Raw genomic sequence first — 22,860 nt, 5'->3', positions numbered from 1 at the left:
GAAAACCAGAAAATCCCCAGGACAAACCTTCACCAAACCACTTTTTTGAGTCTATACTTAAAGACAGACAGCTTGACACAGCGAGTTTAGATTTTTCTTTTCTAATGCTAAATTGTACAATTTACAAACAAATAAGTCTCCAGTCTCAAATGCATTAACCTCATTGAGCCAGTTAAAAGAAATGTAAACTCTCCAGAGTCTGAACACCTGAAGATCCTTACAAGTTTTTGGAAAGTCTTGTGGCCTGAAAGTTTTATTTTAACATCCATAATAATTTTACTGCTCTACAGAGTCATAGTTTATGGGTTTTAGAATCTCGGGTGGTTCATGAAGCATTCATAGCTTTTAGAGATCTCCAGTTCCCAGGTGTCAGTCATAACTATAGCATGGCTATGTACACAGGGTTAGTTCATATTAGTATTTAAAAAAGCTAAACGGGTACCTTCCAGCTTCAGAAATCAGTAAATAATAGAGCACGTACATACATCTTCAAGAAATCCTAATTTAAGATGGACTTAATAAAGGTTGCAAGCCTGTATGGGAAAGAAACCCTGGAAGAACGTTATAGCTCACAAAACAAATGTACCAACTCAGGAAATGCAAAATTAAGTTAGTTTAAAAAAAAACCCCAAAACCTTGAAGGAAAATACAAAAATACAAACTCAAAATTGCTGTAGTTTTTTTTATTTTTATACTACTGAAGTGTACTAGGTGTCTTACAACATAGAAAGAAAGACATAGACTTTTCCTTGAAGGTATGTACTACTTCAGTTATATATATGACCTTTTCTGTGCACTTTTATCTCTATACACTCATACAAAATTGTAAGACGCCTGCTTGTTCATTCTCATAGAAAGCATTTATGTACTCTAGTTTATTGTCCCATGTGTGACATAATAACATAAACACTACCCACCATTACATGTATGCTTACTCCTACACCGAAGAAAATGTTCCAATTCACTCTTAAGTTACCACATTTTGTACTCTGCTTTCCGATATGGTTCTTCATGAACTAATAGTCCAACAGTTTACATTTTACAGTGAGCAGTTTATGGATATTTCTGGTCCTATATTCCTTACCTGTTACGCTTATGCTGATATGTATATAAAAGAAGCATTTGCTTCTTATAGCTTATCAGTTTAAATTTCAGGGTGACTTGCCAAAGTTACATGCATTTAAGATGTTCTTTGCTGAACAGCCAAGAAAGAAGGAAGTTTAAGTTTCAGGTATTTTTGATACATAACGTACATGCACATCTCTATATCATAATGCATAATGTGGCAGTCAAAGGGAGTAGTTATGGGTATTTGCATTTAGAGGTTAAAGTAGTGCCAACTACTGTGTCCATTGGAGTCCCTGCTAATACTTTTTTGTGGTTTTACATTCACATTTTCCTATTTTTAAATGTGTTTACTCATTTTCCTTTATTTACGTGGTCAGGAACAAAGAGGAAACTCTGTTGCCAACACAAGGGAAATGATGAAACTAATCATAAAGTGCTATACAATACACAAATTAAGCTGGAAAATAGATTATTCTTTCCCATTTAATCTTGGTTATAATCATCTTAGCCATTGCAGTAGTACTTTTAAAAACGTATCAGGCAGAAGGGTATGATTTCAGTCCCTGTTTGTACGTTGATATAATTTCAATCCCTGTTTGCTATAATTGGGGGGGGGGGAGTGTTATGCCCAGTGTGTGTATGCCTAATTGGGGATGGCCCAAAATGGTGGCTTAATTGCACAGATTAAGGCCGGGGAAGCCATTAAGCCACACTTAGTAACAGGGTTAGTGTCTTCCCTGGGATTAATCGGCATAATTAAGTCACAGTTTTGGGCCATGTGACAATCTCAGGGGAAGGGTGGGACTGCCAGTGTCCCAGGGCCAATCAGAGGTGTTGGGGCGGGGGGGGAGGGGGGGCTCACCGTGCTCAGCCTGTGAACATGGTGGCTGGCCCCAGGCTGCCTATGAAATTGGCTGTCTGTTTCCTTGAGTTTGGTAGACTCTTAATTATGGTGTTAAGGTTATTATTCCTAAAGTACTATAACACTAGTTCAGACTTTATTTCTGCTTCTGTGACTAGATCCAATCACAGGTTACACTTAACTGTTTCTTCATGGTGGGAGAAGAGGGAGGAGCTCTTCTATGGGTTTTCAGGAGAAAAGCTGACATGAACAGTTTTTCAGTATTTTAAAAATTTGTAATATTGCTTGGGGTGTGGATTGTGCCTTCATTTAAAGTTACTGCTTATGAATACAATATGGTTTTTTTTTCTATTGTGAAAGAACCTTTCCCTTTTGGGAGATAGGAAGACAGTGAATGAATCCATAGAGAACAAATCTGATGACAGCTTGTCTCTGTGTTTGATATTGTGAGATGATGGGTTCCCAGCTCTGGTGATATGCTAATCAGGAACATGTAGTTTAAGATCTTAACAGCCTGATGCCACGTGTTGATCATTTTTATCATATTTTTTTTACTTCACTCTAGATGTGTCCAGGTGAGCATCTTGTTAGATAACGGTTTTATGGATTCTGACAGCATTAAACTTGTTGCACAAACATGGCAAACAAAGTGCTGCCCCATTCTGACACTTATTAAAGTTGCCAGGTTGGGTTGCATGTTACTGTGCCACATTTTTATACTTCCATTTGGAAGTACTAAAGCATGGTGCAGTAACCTCCTGTACTGTGCTGTACATTCGGTGTAGTTATTTTTAGCAGCTCCTTTGCCATAGTGGTGTGTTCCAACAGGGGAACATGCTGCTACAGTGAAGTAGCTGCTGGTCACATGTAGACACCTGTGGATGCTATGTCATCATACTGTCACATGTAGACACACCCTAAGTAAATATCTTCATGGACCTTTTTTGGGGGTTTCAGAAGGACCTAAGGGGTTTTATGAGTGCAGGTCCTCTTTTAAAGGTAAATGGGATTTATATTCTGGAGTTCCCTGGTGGCTTTTGAAAACACTCTTACTTTTACACTTTGTTTTTCAAAACCTTAATGCTGTATAAATGCAGTTCTTATGCATGTTATGTTTTTGTATGTGCCCATCTATTTTTAATACAAAAACAAGTACAGTATATAGTTCACATGTCATTGAGAGACATCAGAACTACAACTTGTAAGTTCTTAAATCTGTAGAAGCTAAGAGCTAGACCCAACAAAATAATTAGGGGGGGGTCCCAGCGTACAATATAGGTAGAACCTAAATGCCAACGTCCAAATGAGTGGTGCAGAAAATCTTTGCCTAATTGCTTGACAGTCCATAGGTGCTTATGTTTCTGCCACTCAAGTTATTTAGGTACCTAAAAGTCTGATGTGTGTGCACAATACTAAAATGTTGACAGAGGTAAACATTACATAGCAGGGGCCGTTTGGGTTTCAGAAATCTGGGCCTTATCCAGTAGGTATTTTGAGTATTGCTTACGTACTGACAGAAGGGAATGCAGCAAAAAGAGCCCACAAAGGGTACCAATTTGTATTTAATAGTCTAGGGGCTGGGGCACTTGCCAGTAAGCAGGAGCTTTTGGGGTAATGTCAAAATGAGAGGGTTCATACAGCTGTCACTTTCAAGAGGCTACTGTCAGGTTAGAGGCAAGACTGTAGTGGGATACTCCCATCTCCTCTGAAGTCTGTAACAGCATGCAGCTTTGAAAGGTTCATGGGGCTAAGGGGAGAATAAGCAGAAGTATCACTGTAGTGATAAGGGTTCTCCCCTCAGAGGGAGCAGTTCTGGATTCTGGTATCTGCTCCAAGGATTGCAGATGCATGTTGCATTAGAATCATTGGCTAAAATGCCTGATATTGGGATGAAGCATGTCGAGTTCCAATCCATGAAGATGAATTTTAGAAATTTATTTTAATCCAGTTCTCTAAAGGTGAAATTGTGTCTAGTTTCATTGTATTTGTTCTTATAAAACTGAATATGAAATTTTGCTTATTATGGATGCTTAGAAAGCATGAGGCTAGGGCCTGATGGCAAGTTGTACTGACGTTAAAAAGGGACCTGCCTCTCTCCAGTCTCACTCCATTACTTGTTTTTCTACTAAAGGTTACCTATCAGATACAATCAGAATCTGAGATTAGATCTTGATATCTGGTGGTTACTGACAGATATGTTGACACCCAGGATTTAATGATGGTCTTAGTTGTGTCAAACTCTGATTCTGCCACACTTTAATTGTGACCGTTTGATGATATGGAACAGTACCTGCTCTTTTGTGAGCCCATGTGTTTATCATGGAATGACTTTGCCCCAATTATACAGTCTATTTTGAGTGTTTGTATAAATAAACAATTTTAGTTAAGAAAACTGCCTTCTTAGCTTTTTGAATAACTTTAGGTTTGTCACCATAGTTAGAGATGTGTGAATTTTTCTCAGTGTGCTTTTTTACTGCTAATATATTGTTTTTAAATACCACAAGAATTGTTGAGAGCAGATAAATTCAGAGTGCGTAATCAGCCTACTGCATTGATACAGCTTGGTTTTATGTTTTGCAAGTTAGATTCAAAGCAGCTTTAGCAGTTTCACACCTAGATTTCAAAGATCTCTTTTCTGTAAATGTGTTGCCACTAACACATTTAAATAACAAAGAAAGCTGAAGCTCTTCTTTCTTAGTATGTTTGATAGACCCATTCCTTCCCCCCCCCTCTTCATTTTGTCTTTATTCAAATGCTTGTATACGTAAAAGATCCAAGATGGCAAAGATGCAAAAGAACAGTTGCAAACTTCACTTGATTTATTTATTTTACCTCAGACATGAATGTGAAGATTGAAACTAGTGTAAAAGTTAGTAAGTGCTTCTTAAGACCTCTTAACAGGTAACAGAAGCTAATAATGAGTTAAAAGGCACTTCTCAAAATTGAAGAGAAAACAACTTGACGATAAATAAGTCTCAGACAAATCATTTAAACTGCATTTTTTGTCAAGTTGTATGTCAGTACTCACCTTGAGAAGCCAGATCTAATCCCCTTTAAGTAAGGTCATCATATCTTTGGGAACCAGCTATCCTAAATGCCCAGTCATTGCAGTCATGTCAGAACAAGGTTGTGGCACCGTGCTTTTTTTTCTGTAGCAGGGAACAACGAAACTGTCAGTATTGCAACTTTTCTCCTATTTAAGTGGAAGCAATTCTTTTATCAGGATAATATTTAATAGGGCAAGATATAGCAGTAATAATTTTTTTTCAGCTTGTATCAGTATTGTTATCATTCAGCCTTACTATTTGTGGGACAGGCTGAGTACAGACATTCAGGGAAGTTACGGGAAGGTTAGATTGAGTTAAAAATAGCCACCCAAGCTAAAGTAAATCAGGATGGGAGGAGCCAACAGGGGAGAGGTTGGGGAGGACAGTGGGGGGACAGTGGGTCTGCAGAGATCTTGTGGAGCAGGTGGGGTCAGCTGGAGGAATTGGGGGGGCAGGCGGGGTCCAATGGAGCAATTGGGGTGATTGTGTGGCAGGTAGCATCCTTGGGAGGATTGGGGGAGCAGGTGGGGTCCATGGGGGTTGGTGGAGTCCAAGAGTGGTGGGATGAGGGCTCGTGGGATCTGTGGGTAGGCTGGAAGGGATGGGACACCAGCGGCTATTTTTTAGCTTCTACCCTTTCCTTCCCCCCAGGTGAAACTATCCCCCATCCCTCCTACCTCTCCCCTGGCACTTACTTCCTCAGTGCCCAGCATTGGTGAATGCTGATAAAACAGGCACCTGGAGTGGCTTGTGGAATGGAGGGTTTGGGGCACGGCAGGACTGGCTGGTCTGCGGGGAGGAGGGGGGTCAAGGAGTTGGGGGGCTAAAAGTAGCCCAGTGCCAGGGCGGCGGTAGGAAAAGCACAGCCTTGGCCCAGGGCCCCTGAGGCTGGGGCCAGTGGCTGAGCTTTCCCAGCCCTGGGGCTGTGTAGTTCAGGAAAACTGGATTAGTCTAAAAATAGCCAACCTGATCCAAGTTAAATTACCTCTGAGGTTGAGTCAACTTGGATCCAGTCAGCCATTTTAAAAAAAAAAGTTTTTTTTGGTTTTTTTTTTTTTTTTAACCAATCTAACTTTCCTGGAACTTTTGTACAGTTCACACTTAGATGGACCTAACATGGGATCTAAGTGTAAGGTCCACACCTGGGTGAACTAAGTTAAATCAGGTGGCCATTTTTAACATGATCTAATCTTCCCCCTTTCCCTTGTCCTCCTCCCCTGAACATCTGTATGTGCCCATGGTAAATTACTGGCTGCCTTTTAGTAGATCACGGAGCAGTTGGGGCAAATGCTCCTTTTCTTCCTTACCGTGTCTATATTTCTGAAGCAGTTTGCAATATTTGATTATTGCATTGTGAATGTGTGAGAATTTAGTGCTTTTGACATTTCATATTTAGGAATGTTTTCTGTTACCAGCGTGGGACTTGGAACTATTGCACATTTAAACATTTTTGAAAACCAAAGCTAGTGTAGAATACAGCACTATAAATGACAAATTACAAACAAATCAAAGGATTTTGAATTCATCATGTAAATAAATACATGTTGACATAACATTTTTAGCATAAACATATTAGCATAAGGCATATAAATCATTAAACAAATACTATACTTATGCAATGGTTATTTATTGGAGTTGGACATCTCTGCAAAATACGTAAGTTGATGGACTGTATAATAAACATGACTGAGAAAGTATTTTAGATATATCATGACCATATTTTGGAGTCAAATGTGCCCAAATAAATTGGACTAGGTGATGGATATCAATTAGCAAAATTTCAGTGTCAAGCCTTTTGTTCAGTTACATAAATAATAAGTGTTTAAATTTTTTTTCCTCATTCATATTTTTTTTAAATTTGTAATTGCATAGATACAATTGAGTATGAAGTAGTGAAAGTTCTTACAATTAAGCAATAAATTATTGAAAAATGGGGTTTATAGTGGACAGTGTCCAAAGACTTGGGTTTCATGGGATAGAACACTGCATCTGATACTTAAATCTATCACAAAACAATTAGTGGAAAAAACGTTTTGTGTATGGATGAAATCTTGTATCTGATCATTTTAAATATAGCAGTATTGTTCGGTTAACAAATAATTAGCTAAGCATGATTTTTAGATTGTGTAGTTGTATATCTGTTTGTATTTTAGGCTTAATTCTAGTAAAACTACTATAAAAGGTGTATGTATTCTCAGCAAATTTCATTTTGAACAGATTTTGTGTGAAATGTTTAACTTGACCTAATTTACATGTGTAAAGGAGAACAATGCATCTTTAATTTTCCTTCATTTCCCTTGTTTGCCCTTTCTTACTATAATATCGTTTCTTTCTTGAAGACTAAGAATGCTAAATATCTAACTGTATTTAAGTATTTTAAATTTCTTTGATACTTTGCAAGGCACGTGTGTAGAATTAGAGATATGAAATACATTTTTAACTGTTCAATTTAATAATGTTAATTTTCACTTCTGTTTGCATATCCTGTGCTTCTTTCCCCCTGAAGAAAGACCATGCACCTTATTCGGGGAAGAGACAACAAAAAATAATATTTTTCCCAGTCTTGCCTGCCCTAGGATGGGCTCACTGTGGTTGAATGCTCAGTGCACAGAGCAGGGACAGAAACATCATTCCCCTTCCCTTTGCTGCTTGGCCAAAAACTAGAGGTTTAACTCTTGGAGCCACTGCTGAATTGTCAGCAGCTTTTGGATGCTCAGCCAGAAGCTGCTGCCAGTTTGGCAGTGGCTGTCAGAGTGGTAACAATTTAGGGTAGAGCTGCAGAGAGAGGGTGAGTGATGTAGAGGAGTGGACTGTGCCTCTACTTCATGTGGCTGGCAGCTGAGCCCAGGCCCCTGTAGCCATTTCAACACCACCACATCTCAATTCTGGCACGGCAATAGTACAAGAATTGTTGCGAGCAGATAAAGACATGCACCCCAATTTACTGAACAGCCTTTATTCCTTGGGTCGCTTAAGACGTGCACCCCAATTTGGAAAGGTTAATTTTTGTTTAAAAAGGTATGTGGGTATGCATGTAATATGCACATTTATATGTTTTTAAATTGGTTCCAAAATATTTTGCTATTGAAACAGCCAAAGTGGGTTTGGAACCAAACTGGTGGGCCAGAACAGCTGGAGGCTGGGAGGTTTAATCCTAGCCTCCAGTCATGCTCCATGTGCATTCTTTGATAAAATACTTGTTTCATGTACTTTTATTTTGTTTTTGTTCTTATGTGGCTGCCATCTCTGTGGTACCCAGTCTAAAAAGAGATGACATAATATGCAAATACCCACTTGTCTACCTTGGAGTTATGAGGAATTGTTTATCTGTATAAAGTGCTAGGTTCAAAACTAGGTTCAAGTTATGTTTCTGTAGCTGATCAAATATCAGGATGTAACTTTTGCAAGAAGTTTCACAGAAATTTAGTCACAATGGTTAAATTACTAGCTCATAGAAACAGAACATTAATTGGAAAAAAAACTTATAAGCATGCATAAAAGTCTTTGTACAGATTGCATAACTATTCTTTGAAAGAAGAAATATTGAACCTTATTTTTATATTCATTTTCATGCTTTCTGCTCATTTTGTGTGTTTGAGGCCACGTGCAAGAAATTTATTTTGTTCTTTTCATTGAACTGCCCTAAATTGTGAGCATATTGCATCTATTTTGAATAACTCTGCACTTCCCTCATAACTTGGGAAGCATACTTGTAGGTGTTGTAAAATACTAAAGTCTCTTTTCTTTTGCTCTTCCTTTGTCATCTTGGTAGTTTCCTGCCATCTAGCTCATTAAGATCTTTTTTATGCTACATTTATGTTTGAATGAGAGGTCCCGCTTACATCATGGTAGTTTTTGTAAAGTAGATGACCTTTAAGAAACTGTCATTGTGTTTCACTTTTTTCTCTCCTACATTTCATCTGCCTTTCCATCCTTTTTTTTTCCATTTTCATGACTACCACCCATTGTTAATTTATTTATTTTTTTCCTCCAATAAAGTTTGCCAGAATGATCTGAAATCATCCCATGGCCATAAATATGCACATTAACCACTTCACATTTAACTTTGCATTTAGCAACCAAATGCTTGGGAAGAAAACCTTGTCTGATTTTTCTAGTCAATTCTCATACAGTGTATTTTTTGACAGATTTCAGTTTGGATTTTCTTTAGCTATAGAAGCTAAGGTGCTTTTTACCTTGTTCTAAGTGGCTTTGGGCTGATGTTCACTTTCTCCTTCTTTAAAAAAAATTATCTGAGTGTAGTTTTCATCGTTGTAGCACTTTCATCTATAGAGCTGTAAACATTTATTTATTTGTTAGATTTTTGCTTTGACCTTCCCAACAAAAACTCAAGCCAGCTTCTGGTAAGAGGCAGAAATGACACATAAAAAGCAAATAGAATAAAATAACAAACAAAAGCTCCTTAAACAATATCCTAGCCATAGGCAACTGGTGGGGGTGGGGCACGTGCCACCCTGAAAGGGCCGTCCCCACCGCCATTGGCTTCTGCGGCTGGTCGCCAGCCCCGCAGTGAAGCTGGCTTCTGTGGGTTCCCTCTCAGAGTCAGGAGGCACCAGTCACCCAGGATCCCAGCCTAGCCTGGCTTGCTAAATACCTGCCTAAATAAGGTCTTATAACATTTCTGGAAGATGTGCAAGCTCAGGCTCTGGCATACCTCAATGAGGAGGGAGTTAGAAAGCTGAGGAGCGACTGTTGAGAATAAGCTCCCAAGTGTTTTTGCCAAGTAGCTGTGATATACTGATGGTACTGGTAGAAGGTTGTTCTCAGCTCATCTTGGGGCTATTAATAGGACATTAGGAAGAAGATAGATGTTTAGTTGCATAGGGGCCACATCATCTAATTCCTTATGGATGAAAACCAGTACCGTGAATTGGGCCTGGAAAGTTATTGGGAGTCAGTGCAGACTCTGGAGTACTGCAGTCATGCCCTCCTATGATCAACTCCCATGTGAAGGTAGGATGCTACATACAATACGTTGCAATAGGCTAATCTGTTTTTCATTCTCTCTTTATACAGTTCTGTTCCTATTTCTGTAATTACTATTTTGCATTTTGTGATATGACCCTCCACTTGGGGTACCATCCTTGGCTGTGTACTACTTTTACTCCTCTTACCATACTTCAGGGTGGAGCTGGTTGGGAGAGACAGAAACCCAAGATTAACCAGTAGCCCGGTGTCGGGGCCTTCACTGATATGTAGAAGACACAAGTTAGAGTCCCTGTTTTAAAGCAACAGGGATTCAAACCTAGGTTTCGTACAGCTCAGTAAGGGGGAAGGTTCATGTTTCTTGATAATATGGAAAAATTATGAACATGAATTTTGTCCTGATGTGGAATTCTGGTTATCCCTATTCCCGATGGCAAACTAGCCTTTCTACAGGTTCAGTTTTTTTTGCCAACGAAATCCTTATGCTTACCTCTGTTTCCTCTCATGCTCAGTATTGAAACTATTTTCACTAAAGTTTTCAAATTCCAGAATGTTGTTGGCTTTTTGTAAAATCTGAAAGCTAAGCAACTGTTTTTTAAGAAAAATACCCAAGCAGCTAAATAGGAGAAAACGTCTTTTTTCGTTCAAATTGTATAATTCAAATTACAGACTCAAAATGCAAAAACTAATGCTGCACTGCACATGTGCATTGTCCCTGTGGTTATTTTTGGTTTGATATCTATCTTGATATGCTACTTTTTAAACTTACGTAAGGTAAGAATATGCAGTACAGCCAATAGCGCTGTTTTGAACCCTAGTATTTGTACTCATTGACTTCGATTATTAGCTTCCTACATGTCTTTGCAAAAATGTTTTATATGGCTTGAAAGTACAGTATATTTCAGTATGCTGAAGGATTTTCAGTTTATAATTAGGTTTTTTTTTTTATTTTGGTCCTGCAAAGTCACAAATCTTCTACTCTCGGCATGCATTATGCTGTGGTATTGCAACCTCTACTGACACCCTTTGAATTATGGAAGGAATGTGGAGGAGGATCAGGTAAGTGCAACTTTCTTACATGGGGGTGCTGGTTTTGCGAAGTAAATTGGAGAGGGTTAAAAATCATACAAAGCTGTACCTTACATTGAGAAAATATTACTCGCTTCTCCCCCAGACTGGCCAGCTCTATGATCCAGTCAGGGTCCAGGGTGGTTGTAATATCACTGGTAGAATGCATGTTGACGGATAAACAGAGTTGAAGATTTGTGACTTCAAAGGATCTTAAAGAGTTGAGGTATGGTTTAAACTGTTTGATGTATGCTGATGGCTATCCCCAGATTAGGAGTCAGCAAACCTAGTTTTTATGGACTTGTAGGTTTTGAGTCAGTTTTATACTGAATATTTATTTTTGCTTTATGTCTTTGGGATATTATCAAATAATTCTAGTAACTATTTGCACTTTTACCAGTTTGAAATGCCACTTCCTTGTTACATTTCTGGGGATTTTTATTAAATAAGTGTTGAACAACAGGTTTGGGGAATTTTTCTGTTATTTATTGAACAGCCTTTTTCCTATGCTTTTTTAGTTATCTACCCTTACATTTTAAATTTATTATAGTAATTTGATTTTCCTTTGTTATGACCCTGCTGAAAGTGATCTTGGCAAGTAGGTTCAATGATTGGATCAGGAAAGCTCTTACTTTTTGATAGCACTTTTGCACATTTAGGTTCTACTGTAATATACTCACTCAAGTAGTTTATATCCATAAAACTAATATTTTCGTTTTTAAATGAATTGATCACCACACAGGTTGATAGCACCATCCTCTGGCTCTGTAATGTTATTTATATGTCAAATTTCAAATTACTTGCTGTGTTATTTTTGGAAATGTGATTATATTTAATTGCAATAGAATGTACCTGCTTTGTACACATTGTACTTTCAGTTTACTCATTTTGGACCATAGTCTTAACAGAAATTCTATTGATTTGCATGGACTATGTACATTCCTTTCAATTTGGGTTACTGGTTAATGGATATACCTTTTTAGGGTGATCCTACATATAGTGCTGACTCTGCTCTTTACATGACCATTTATGGTCAGGAAGTCACACTTCAGAAATGTGAGGCTAACCTTTTTCTAAATCTCAATGAAAGCCATCTCACAGTCATTTAAGTAAAATTCGTTGAATTAGAAAACACCACTAACGACTCGTGGTTGTATGTCTGTGGGAGAATCAGATGTGGTAGTGTCCTATTATAGAACTGTACTGTTCATGTCTAGTGCACAAATGATTTCTTACAATAAACATGAATTGAGATTTAAAATGCAGGTAGCTACAGGTGGAGAAAAGACTCCATTGTTTATTACCAGATGGGATAGAAAAAGTATGTACTCCACAAATCACAACTTTCAATAAGTACAGAAGAAGTTCTATTGCTGTCTGAATCTGTTAGAAATCAGCTTTTGTCCACTGACTGCAGAGATTTGGCACCTGGGACACCAGTGGGACTTTTTTGTCTGAAAACTGACAAATGAAAAAATGACTTTCTTTAATTGATGCACATTACTACTAGACCTTTAAGATTTTCCATAGCACATATACCAGATAAGACAATGGATATCTATGGAGATGCCAGGTGCAGCTGGTGAACTTGGACTGGTGGGGCAGCATCTCACGGGAGTATGAGGGGGCTGGGGGGTTGCTGCTAGCTGGGAGCCGTGGGGATTGCAGCCTCCCTGCTACCGGCGGTGCTCTTGGCTGGCTGCAACTCCCCCCCTCGGTCCCATTGGACGCTTCACATGCCACCAGTCTGAGTTCACCAGCCATGCCTGGGAGATGCTTTTAAAAAAAAAATCACACTTTGTTTGTCTCTTTCCAAGGAATGGCTTTGTTCTTGAGCACTAGAATGTTGGTTTTACGAACCTGGAACTCTTGAACCAACCATTATACCTTCCTTGCTTTCTTTTTTCCCATATACTATATTAACTGAGAATGAGAAGTCATCTACTTCACTTAGAGCTTCCAGCTATAGGGATGTTCTGTATACAGGTGGTCACTAATTTGGTTTCTTCATTTTCTTGTTTTACATAAGACCCAAAGCTATGGTTTATGTGAGTGTTCAGTGCTTGTAGCTGTATCTAAAATTATTAAAAACTGCTTTGAAGAAAAAAGTGCTGGACCCACTATAAAGTTTCTAAAAGAATTAGACCCCAGGTGTCTCAAATTGGACATCCAAAAATATTGGATGCTTTTGATTAATTTCTTTGTGCATTTGTTTCCTATCTGTAAACTTCGGAGGAAGATGACTCCTTAATTTGTTATGTGGAAAAAAACATCTTTTTTGAGTCCTTAGAGATAGTGATGGGCAGAGGCAGATTGAGAGCTGGTACAGATACATGCTCCCTTTTTCCCAATGTGCATTGGGAGCAGTAACCAGTGTTGTTGTTGTTTGTTTGTTTTTTTTCCCAGTCCCTAAAAAAGTAAGGATCCCCCAACATCCCAGCTGTAGGCATCCCTCCTCAGCAGCATGTCTCCTCTGATCTGAACCCTCTGCCTCCCCTTGCGGAACAGGCAGAGAAAGCAACAGCTGGGGGAGGGAAGAGGTAGGGAGGGGTTTTGCTGTTGAGGATGAAGAGGAAGAGTGCCAGTGCTGAGAGCAGGGGCAGGATTCTCCCATTTTTATGGATTTTTTAAAAAGTTCCTGTTGCTGCTTCTGGGGCACAGTCCCTGGTTGGGAGTATGATGGAACTGGGAGTTGGGGGCACAGCCATCCCTGCATCATTGATCATTACTCCTGCACGCTCTTTTCATAAAATCCTGGATCTGCCTCTGGTGATGGGAACTAGAGAAAAGCTCCTGAGGAATCAATAATTCTGTCCCCAGAAGGATTTGAAGGATTTGAATAGACTGCAGCAATTAAGGCACGGGGTAGCACAATGTGAGCATAATCCATTCTCTGTACCAAAGGTGCTCACTCTTCAGCCCCTTGAAAAATGCCAGCTCATAATTCTACTCATTTTTTTACTTCAAATAATAGAGCAAGTCTTCCATTGCAAAGGACTCAGAGAGTCCAGGATGTTTTTAGCACTATGAATTCCAGTGTGAAACCTCTGCATTTATATTTGGAATAATGTTATTGCTGTTAGGTGTGCAAACATTTCATGGCACTCCACAGCACCCCTGAAAGGATCTCAAGGCATTCTAGGGTCCGTGCTACATATTGAATGAAGCAGGGTTACTGTGTGAAAAATTATATATAATCATATTAATTAAAGATTGTATCTTAATACGCAGGCAAATTTAAGATTTCTTATCCAGCCCTAGTTCAGTTCTTTCAGTGCTTGAATCTCTTAACTATAAACATTTCTGATTGGTAATTTCCTAAATATATTCTTTTTAAAAATAAAAAAATATAGATTATATTATATGGCATCCTGTTGACACAAATGGATCATGAGCATTGTTGAGTCCTTTAGATCAACCTTATTGGCCTCTGCTGCTTCTGCTGATGGAATAACAAAATGTAGCAGTAGTAAATTGTTATTCTTTGTGGATCAGAACTAGGGGGGTAAGATGCACACCTTGCCTGTGGATTTTGGACTCACTTGCGGGCAACAGAGGAGTAGTGAGACTGGAATTCAGGTTATAGTCCAGGCTAGTGGGAAGGGAGTATACTGCAAAGGGGCTTTTCGGCCTTTCCCCTATAACTACAACTCATTCTGCCCTTTCTTTTCCAATATAATGTTTCAGTCTTTCCCACTCCTGGTCTTCATGTCAGTCCTGTTTTTCTCACTTGTTGAGTCATAGTTTTCATTTCTCAGCCACCATAGGCCAGTCCAAGTCACTTTGTGGTCCAGGAAGTCATAGTTTCATTCCTGTAGACTCCCTGTCCCAATTTCAGTCCCCCTCCTCTTGTCACAGTTTCCTTGCTCAACTGTTCTCAGTTTTATGTATGCATGCATTACATTTATATCCTGTTCTGTCCAAAAGGTTTGGAGTGGCTGACCCCTTCCAGATCTATTTTTTAATACCCTAGGTCTTCATCAGAGTTGTCTTCCCTGTGCTTTTGTTACCTTTTTTTTTTTTTAATTTGAATTTCCTGGTTCTATCCTTCTGCTTTTCATCTGATTTTACAGTCCTTTTCAGTTCTCTCCCTCTCCCTCTCTCTTTCTTTGTCTTAGCCTCTCTCTGTTTGCATTCAAGTAGGCAACTTCCTCCTCTAGACTTCATAGGCCCATCAGTGGAACAGGGGTCATTGAGGGCACAGGAATGACTGTTCTGGTGCTTGCTTCTCAGTTCATGCCAACCTGGTCCACAGCTGCTCAGAACTGTAGTTGCAAATAAAGCTAAACTTAATTGCAGGGTAAAGTATCTCCAAGAATAGTCTTTGATAAATCTACTTTCTAAAGTCTTAAACTACACCCAAAGAACAAAAATTGTATTGAGTTTAGGAAAACAGCGACTTCCTTTTGGATCTTTTAACAAGGAAAAAAGTTTTCAAGAATGGTATAATGCTAGTAAAATATATTTTTCTCTGGCATCATTCATGGAGATTGCTGAACTGACTGGGCTGAAATTCTGCGCACACCTTTTCCCACCCTCCTTGCAAAAACAAAACAAAAAACAATTTGAGGCAGATACCCGGGGTAGAAATTTTCAGTCTGAAACACTAGTTTTAAAATTTACAAGCAATTAAAAGTAGGGTCTTCTAGTAGGTGGTATAGGGCAACCTTAAAGTGTACTACCAGCCTCGCCTAGAATAATGCACAGTAAGAATTGTTAAAAAAACAAACAAACAAACTGTACTGAAACTAAACCATGATTGCAACGCAGGTATGGTGTAATCCGGTTGGATGCTGCTTACTCTACTGCATGCTATAGATAATTGACTAATATCAGCAATATACAGGAATCTGTTTTCAGTGGCCTGCTGTATATTACTATTTGAATCAGAACCTTGAAACTATTGAAATTAAATATCCCTGTAGTCAGACAGACCCAAGAAAACAGGTTTATATTTAGCAGTTTTCAGTGAAAATGTCCTCTCCTAATTCATTGAAAAATTAAAAAAAAACAAAACAAAACATATTCACTGACTGAAACTTCACAGAGAAGGTAATACAAGCATAAGTTACCTGGAAAACCCCTACTTGTGGTTTCTAATTAGGAAATAACCTTCTTTTAAAAAGAAACAAAGTTCTTATTTGGGGAATTGTTTTCAACAATACCTTGTGAATAGCTGTATCTCTGTGTTATGTGACATGGTATATCAGTCTCATTTTGCACTATGTTTAAATTTTGAGATGTTGAAATGCAGCAACTGCACACTTCAAGTATTATATTTTTCATTTGTGTATTTTTGTATCTGTTTTCTAAATACGGCTAAGTTTTGAGTTTGCATAAGTTAAAATTGGAGAAGAGCAGCTTTTCTTGTAAAACCGTAGTCTGTATTGATACACTTATAGTATGAAATTAGAGGCAGTTTGTACTTTTGCTGTTCGTGTTAACACTTCTTAAAAAGTTGCTGGTACCTCTTGGCAACTTTGGAAAAGTTTGCTTATATTGTGTATAATTTAAGTTCTGCCTTTTCCAATATCTTTTACTACTTTGTGCACTTGCATGAAACCAAGATTTTATTTGTTCCATTTGCACTTGCTACTTGTTTTTCACAGTTGCAGAAACCTGCTGGTAACTTTTTTTCTGATAGTCAAATGTGGCTTCAAATGTTGGAAGAATGAGAAAGACATTGTGAAACATTTCAGCAGAATCTACATTTTCAAATATTGAAGTTTAGCAAAACTCGCCAATGGTTTAGGAAATTTGGGACACTGTAAAAGCTAAAAAGGATGTGGTGGTGGTCTTCCAGGTATGAGTCACAAAGCACAGAGTAACGAACACATGGCTGAAAACTCAAAACTATTGAACTCTGTTCCCAGACCCATCACTGTCTAGTATAAAGCATTATTAAGCCCAAAGGGAACTTTCCAAGCATGTATTTGGGATTATGTATGTCCATATAAAACAAGTAATTGTCATGGAAAATCATGTGTAATCCCTATGCTGAGCTTGATCTGTGGTGTGCAAGACCACTGCTTTCTGCAGCATTCCTGTACAACCACTCAGGAATTTTGTTGGGGCTTCAAATAAATGAAATCAAGTGTATTTGATTTCTGTATTTAACAGTGAAATGCATAACAGTTATCACAATTTAATATAGTATCTTTTCTACTTAATTTGATTTAATTTTATATTTCCCTGCCTTTTAAATATTTTCCATGCATTAGAGAATTTTGATTGGAAAATGCGTAATTGTATTGTGTAAGTTGTCAAAGAGAAGCTGGGGATTTCTATTTTATATTTAGATAAAGAGCTGTTGAGGCTTATAGTAGGTAGAAAGGTTCATGGAAGATTATGAGGCTTGAGAACAAAGTAGATATGTTACATGTTAATTAGTTCAGTTTAATGTTTTAACAATATCAGCACTGAAATTTGTATAATACTAATGCAGACCTTCAATTTAGTGAACTGCTGCCAATCATCTTTTGGGAGCTTTTACAGGTTTCCGCTTGACATCACTGCATCCATTATTTCATGAACAGTCCATGTTGGAAGACTTGCACAATTTTAATGACTTGGATTTTTTTTTTCAAGAGCATCTTGTATTTTGGACCAAAGTTTTGTAGATTCTGTAGATGTGGGCTGTGATTATCACAGATATACATAACAAAATTTAAATGCCAAAAAGACTAGAGTGCTGCTACTCTTTCAAAATATTATTAGTCATTTTCCTAATAATTATCAGTAGTATTCCACTATTAATGCAGATACAATTCAGAGTCTCTATTTTATCAACGTGTCACTAAAATAATACCTGGAGCAGGTTCTTTGTGTCGCAGTAAAAAGATAAAAGTCTGTCTATTAACATTTATGTCATTGACTTTTCCTGTGTAAGACAGAGATAAAGGTAAGCTAGCTTACCTTAGGTAGAGAAGTCTATAGCAGAGGAACAAATGCAAGTCTTTAATAAGCACTGACGAGTAATTTCATTTCAAAGTTAAAGATAAAACACACAACATTAAGTTGCTTTATGCGTATACATCCTTCTTCCCCATTCAGATGCGCAGGATTCAGAATAGTTTTAACCTGTGTTACTGTTGAATTTTCATGGGAGCTCCTGCTTATTAGGCCTGTGCGAATAGGGAAGTATTTGTTTCGGATTCGGCTAATCGGATGACAGTGATTCAGTTCAGAAATTTGGATCACTGTCCTGAGTCGATTTGGCAGAACTGGCTTTGGAAGATTCGGTGCTGATTCAGAGAGATTCAGCGATTTGGCCATAGACTATAATGGGGAATAACTGAAATACCTATAACTTTGTCATTTTTTGGCTGATTTGGATGAAAATTATAGAGATGGTAGCCCCTGCTGAGGGCATGAAGCCTGCTAAGTTTCAAGGAGATAGGTGCAGGGGGTTCTGGGAAACTGTACTTCAAGCTTCTGAAAGCAAAACTTATGACGTGTGACTTTGTGTGTTCAGGCACAGCAGGATGAAACCAGCAGGGATGGTAGCCTGTAACAGGGGGCCTTCCCAGTGCTCAGGCAAAAACAGCTCACAAAAGGGACGGAAAGGCTGCAGACAGAGTCTTATATGCTGTTTCTGTGTCCCTCCAGAGCACTGTGATTGGAAGGGGAATCAGGGAGAGGTCAGTCACTGGCCAGCTACAAATGTCAGTCTTTCCCCCCCTGATTTTTTTCCTCCATCTTCTCATTTTCTGTTTCCCTGAAAAACTGCCTTCCAAATCTCCAAATCTTTTTCTGAGTCAATTCAGAGGTTTTGTTTGTTCCGATTCAATTCGGATTTGGTGATTTGGCCTCTGAATTGGGCCGAATCTTCTCTGAATCGAGTAGGCAACTGAAGCTTTGCACACCACTACTGTTTATCCCCCAGCTTCTTAATCAGACTAAATTGAGACTTTACTTTTTTGCTTGCGTAACTAATATGCTGGTGATGCATGAGATTTCCATCAGGAATTGCATGAAGATAACACTGTTACGGTTCAGGTGGGCCATCCTTATAGCCCAGAAATATGTTTCTAGTGACAGCTTTTTCGTTTTCTTAAATGAAGCATTGATACTGCTGACTTGGCTGCAGTCAGCTTTAAAAGCAACATTGAAAATATTTCTACGTCAATTTTGTAACTTTGAGACAAACTTCTGCTTCTTTCAGCATCAGAGCTTATCTATTATTAATAAATCATTTGTAGGGGAAAATTTATAACATAGCAGACTCATCACGTAGCATGAAAGGGGATAGCAGTAAGAATCCAGCCTTGTGGAAGCTTGTGAAGACTTTGCTCATCTGACTTCTAAGATGCACATGAAACTGCAGTAGACTTATTAACTTTAGCAGAGGCTTTTTTCCTAAGTAACATCCTAGGTAAATGACAAACCTGTAAGAGCTGCTGCAGTTTTAATTTCCATTGAAAATCTGTGAAGATAAATGATGGAATGATGTGTATGATCACAACTCTGTTCTGGCCTGGAACTGTATGTGTCATGGTGGTATTGCTACCTCAAAGAAAGGAGTCAAGTCTTGTCAGCAGAGCACTGTCTAGACACTTGTCTGTTGTACATAAAAGTGAAATCAGGCTATAGCTTTTTGGGCTGTTAGATAGTTTACTTGGTTTCAGATTGGTAATGTCTTGCCTGTCTCTATCTTTTAGGCAACTTTCCTTATGGAAGGGTGTCTTCCTGGAGAAAGGCCACATCCTTTTGAACTAGTATTTCTCAAGAAGTCTGGAAAAATACCATCCCACAAACTACTTTCTGCTGTATCAACTTTGTACTTAAGAGTGCGTACCTAATTGAACAAATCTCAGAAAGCTGTATTCACCTTTCTGTACTGTGACTTATTATGGTCTTTGAGTTAGGTAGCTGAAGTACTTTGTGTCGTAATTTTACATTTGCAGTACAGGGGCCTTATCTCCAAGACAGTAGAAAAGTGCCTTTTGTGTGTTTTTTTACTTGTGTGCATGGATGCCACACCTTCCAAACTGTGAAAAAGTGTTTTAAAACATGAATTAATATTTTGGACTTATTATCTTTGTGTTCAAAATCTAAAAATCCAATGAAATCATTTCTTTCAAGCTTTGTTTTGTAGATTATCAAACCATGTCCTGTAGAAATGTGTTGTACAATTGTGTGAGAAGCTCTAGTTTGCATTGTGTCTGACATCATATCTAATATTATCAAGAGATGATAATTTAAATCAAAAGTATGGGCAGAAGTAAGTGTATGAATTATTTAGACTGGATATACAGCAGTGTGATTCATTGCAATATATTAAAGAGTGACATAGTAAGAGTTTCTAATTATGTAGGATAAATGAGTATTTAAGAACAAATGCCTGCTATTAATCAAAACAAGAAAGTATACTGAGAAATAGGTTTATTGAAGATACCTCTTGCATGTATTTCAGTCAACAGCTTCATGAATTCCATAGATGATTTCTGCATAGCAACGAGGGTTTACGAGCAGAAATGTGAAAATCTGGATTAACGTAGTAAATATCTTTATTTTAAAAAATAGTCTCTTTAACTCTATATTTTCTTCCTAGCAAAAATCATTCTGAAGAACTTTTATTTTAATATGATACTGAGTTTTTAGTGCACAGCTGTCCCTCAAAACAGCTCCTGAATTTGGTAAATTTACCAGAAAGGCAAAGGACTAAATGGGGACTGAAATTGAATCACACTCCTGTTTATATAGGTGCATCTTTCTCCTGTTCAGGATTGAGATACACAAACTGAATATATGAGGAAGGTTGCACTGCTGTTGCATCTGTTCTGTGAATAAAGTGGTCTTCAGGCTCTAAGGTGGTCAGTGTGGATGTCTGTTAAGGGTTAAGTTTACAAATATAATTGTTAAAAATAGAAAAAAGAAAGCTTAGCATTTGGAAAAGTAAAATAAAAGGAGGAAAGAGTTGGCTTGTATTTTCGAAAGCATTTTGGTTCCTGGGTCAACTTTGAAAATGCAACTTAATCCTATTGGATTTAAGAGCTAAACTATTGAAGTCCATTTTGAAAATGGAATTCAAGCTTTTAAGTCACTTAAAGGCTTTTCAAAAATACCCTGGATCTGTAGTGATGTTCTGTTCTGTATTATTAACAACCTTGAGGGTATTTACATGTGTAAATGCAGATAGTGGCAACTTACATATGCCAGTAAAATTAAATTATAAATATTAGTCTAGATATTCTGCAGAATTACAGTCTCATGGTGTAACTGTCTGGTGCAGAATTACTTTGAAGCATAACTCCTCTGCTGGTGTTAATGAAATGTAGGCAGTTTTTTTGTTTGTATCCATTGCTACCTCTGTTCTGAGTCTATGGACAAAACTTGTTTGGAGAATGAAGGAGCCATAAATAGGTTCCTTGATACTGCACCCATCTCCTTTCCCAGGCTAAACTCTGGTCCATTGTATCTGATCCTAATATTCCTATGACAGTATGGCTTGAATATGCAATGATTTATTTGGAGCTAAAGACAGCACCACGTTTGTATTTATGATAGTAACCATTTTATAAGTTCAGTCTTTTTTTGGTGATATGTATCATTCTGTGTTGCCAGTGTCTCATATCCTCTGAGCAGACAGCAACCTAAAAAAATACTGTAGGTATTCCTTATTCAGTGAAGCAGTTGAAAAACGTCAGTGGATCAAACTGGAAAACACGGGAGGATGTAGAATTACTTTGCTCGCTGTCTTATCTTTTTGTTTTAGTTTGGCTTGTGGTTAAATAAAATTCCTGGTGTTGATTGTTTTTGCAACATATTTGTCAAATATATAGCTTTTGGCACTATTTTGAATATAGTGTTCATATTTAAGATTATTATTGTATCCCAGATGCCAGAGCATTTGAGAATATACTTTTGGAGTTAAAGTTTCTTTCCTGAAATTTAAGAATATTATGAGGAGGCAGGAGAAAAATAGCATTGTGAAAATGAGCTGTGACACTAGGAAGGGATGTAATTGGTGATACACCCCAAACAGTAAAAGATCATAGAAATTAGATGGAAATTAATATTTTTCTGCAATTTTCTATAAGGTTACCCCACAGGCTGATATAAACCCAGTGCAGTCTGTCAAATTCAGTTCTTGATCTGTTGCAAGTGCCTACTCCAGTATGAAAACAAGGCAGTCTGTACCAGTGTTAACTCTGTTTTCTAATAGGGATTTACTTTGCTTTGCTAATAGCTTACAACAACACACTACACTAGTGTCAGCCTAATCCCTGGTGCAGACACTACTCTCAAAACAGTAAAAATCAGAAAGAAAGAAGTAGTTCTTATTTGCATAGTCACAAACATATTAACAGATATTTAAAATTGCACTTATTTACAAATGTAAGGGTCTCCCTCCACACACACACAACTGGATGATTACTATTTAATGATCATATTATTCATGAATTCTACAGAAACCCCTCTTCAAATCTCTATGCAATACGGCTGCTTGCAGATTTAAAAAAAAAGAAAGCAACAGAAAAAATAGCACTTCAGTTTTAAACTTGGCATTATTCCTGTCCTAAGCCCAGTCCATGCCAAGAAAAGGCAACACCTTAGTTGGACCTGACTATGCAGCGTCTGTATTGATCAGATGCTTTATTGGGGCTTTTTTGCACTTTTATCTAATAGCTGATTGAATCAGCTTTAGCTAGAAGTGCCAAAAAACCCTGCTGATGTGCCTGATCTATACAGACACTTTAGAGCCCAGTTCAAAAAAAATTGTTTTCTTCTTTTTTAGGCAAGTAGCCTGTTTGGCCTTGAAAGAAACTCAGCTGAATAATTAGTTCCAGCGAGGCTTTGCCTTATTTCAGATCTTCTGACAACCTATTGAAATGTCACTTGTAAACACTGGGAAAAGATACTAAG

General features: G+C 37.9%; 1 protein-coding gene across 4 annotated transcripts in view; it reads left to right on the top strand.

Annotated features, from left to right (window-relative positions):
- The window catches only part of HBS1L (HBS1 like translational GTPase), a 109,711-nt gene that overhangs the window by 43,014 nt on the left and 43,837 nt on the right, over positions 1-22,860 (top strand). The window contains exon 2 of one of the 4 annotated variants that reach the window (XM_090039709.1): positions 10,889-10,983. The exons of the other annotated variants lie outside the window; for them this stretch is intronic. Coding sequence (XP_089895835.1) covers positions 10,889-10,983 — 95 coding nt within the window. The remainder of the gene's footprint in view (positions 1-10,888; positions 10,984-22,860) is intronic. 4 annotated transcript variants of the gene reach the window in all.

The sequence above is a fragment of the Crocodylus siamensis genome, chromosome 1 (genome assembly GCF_052110815.1).
Source record: "Crocodylus siamensis isolate JL-2025a chromosome 1, ASM5211081v1, whole genome shotgun sequence".
Lineage (NCBI taxonomy): Eukaryota > Metazoa > Chordata > Crocodylia > Crocodylidae > Crocodylus > Crocodylus siamensis.
This window is presented reverse-complemented; position numbering and strand designations above follow the sequence as displayed.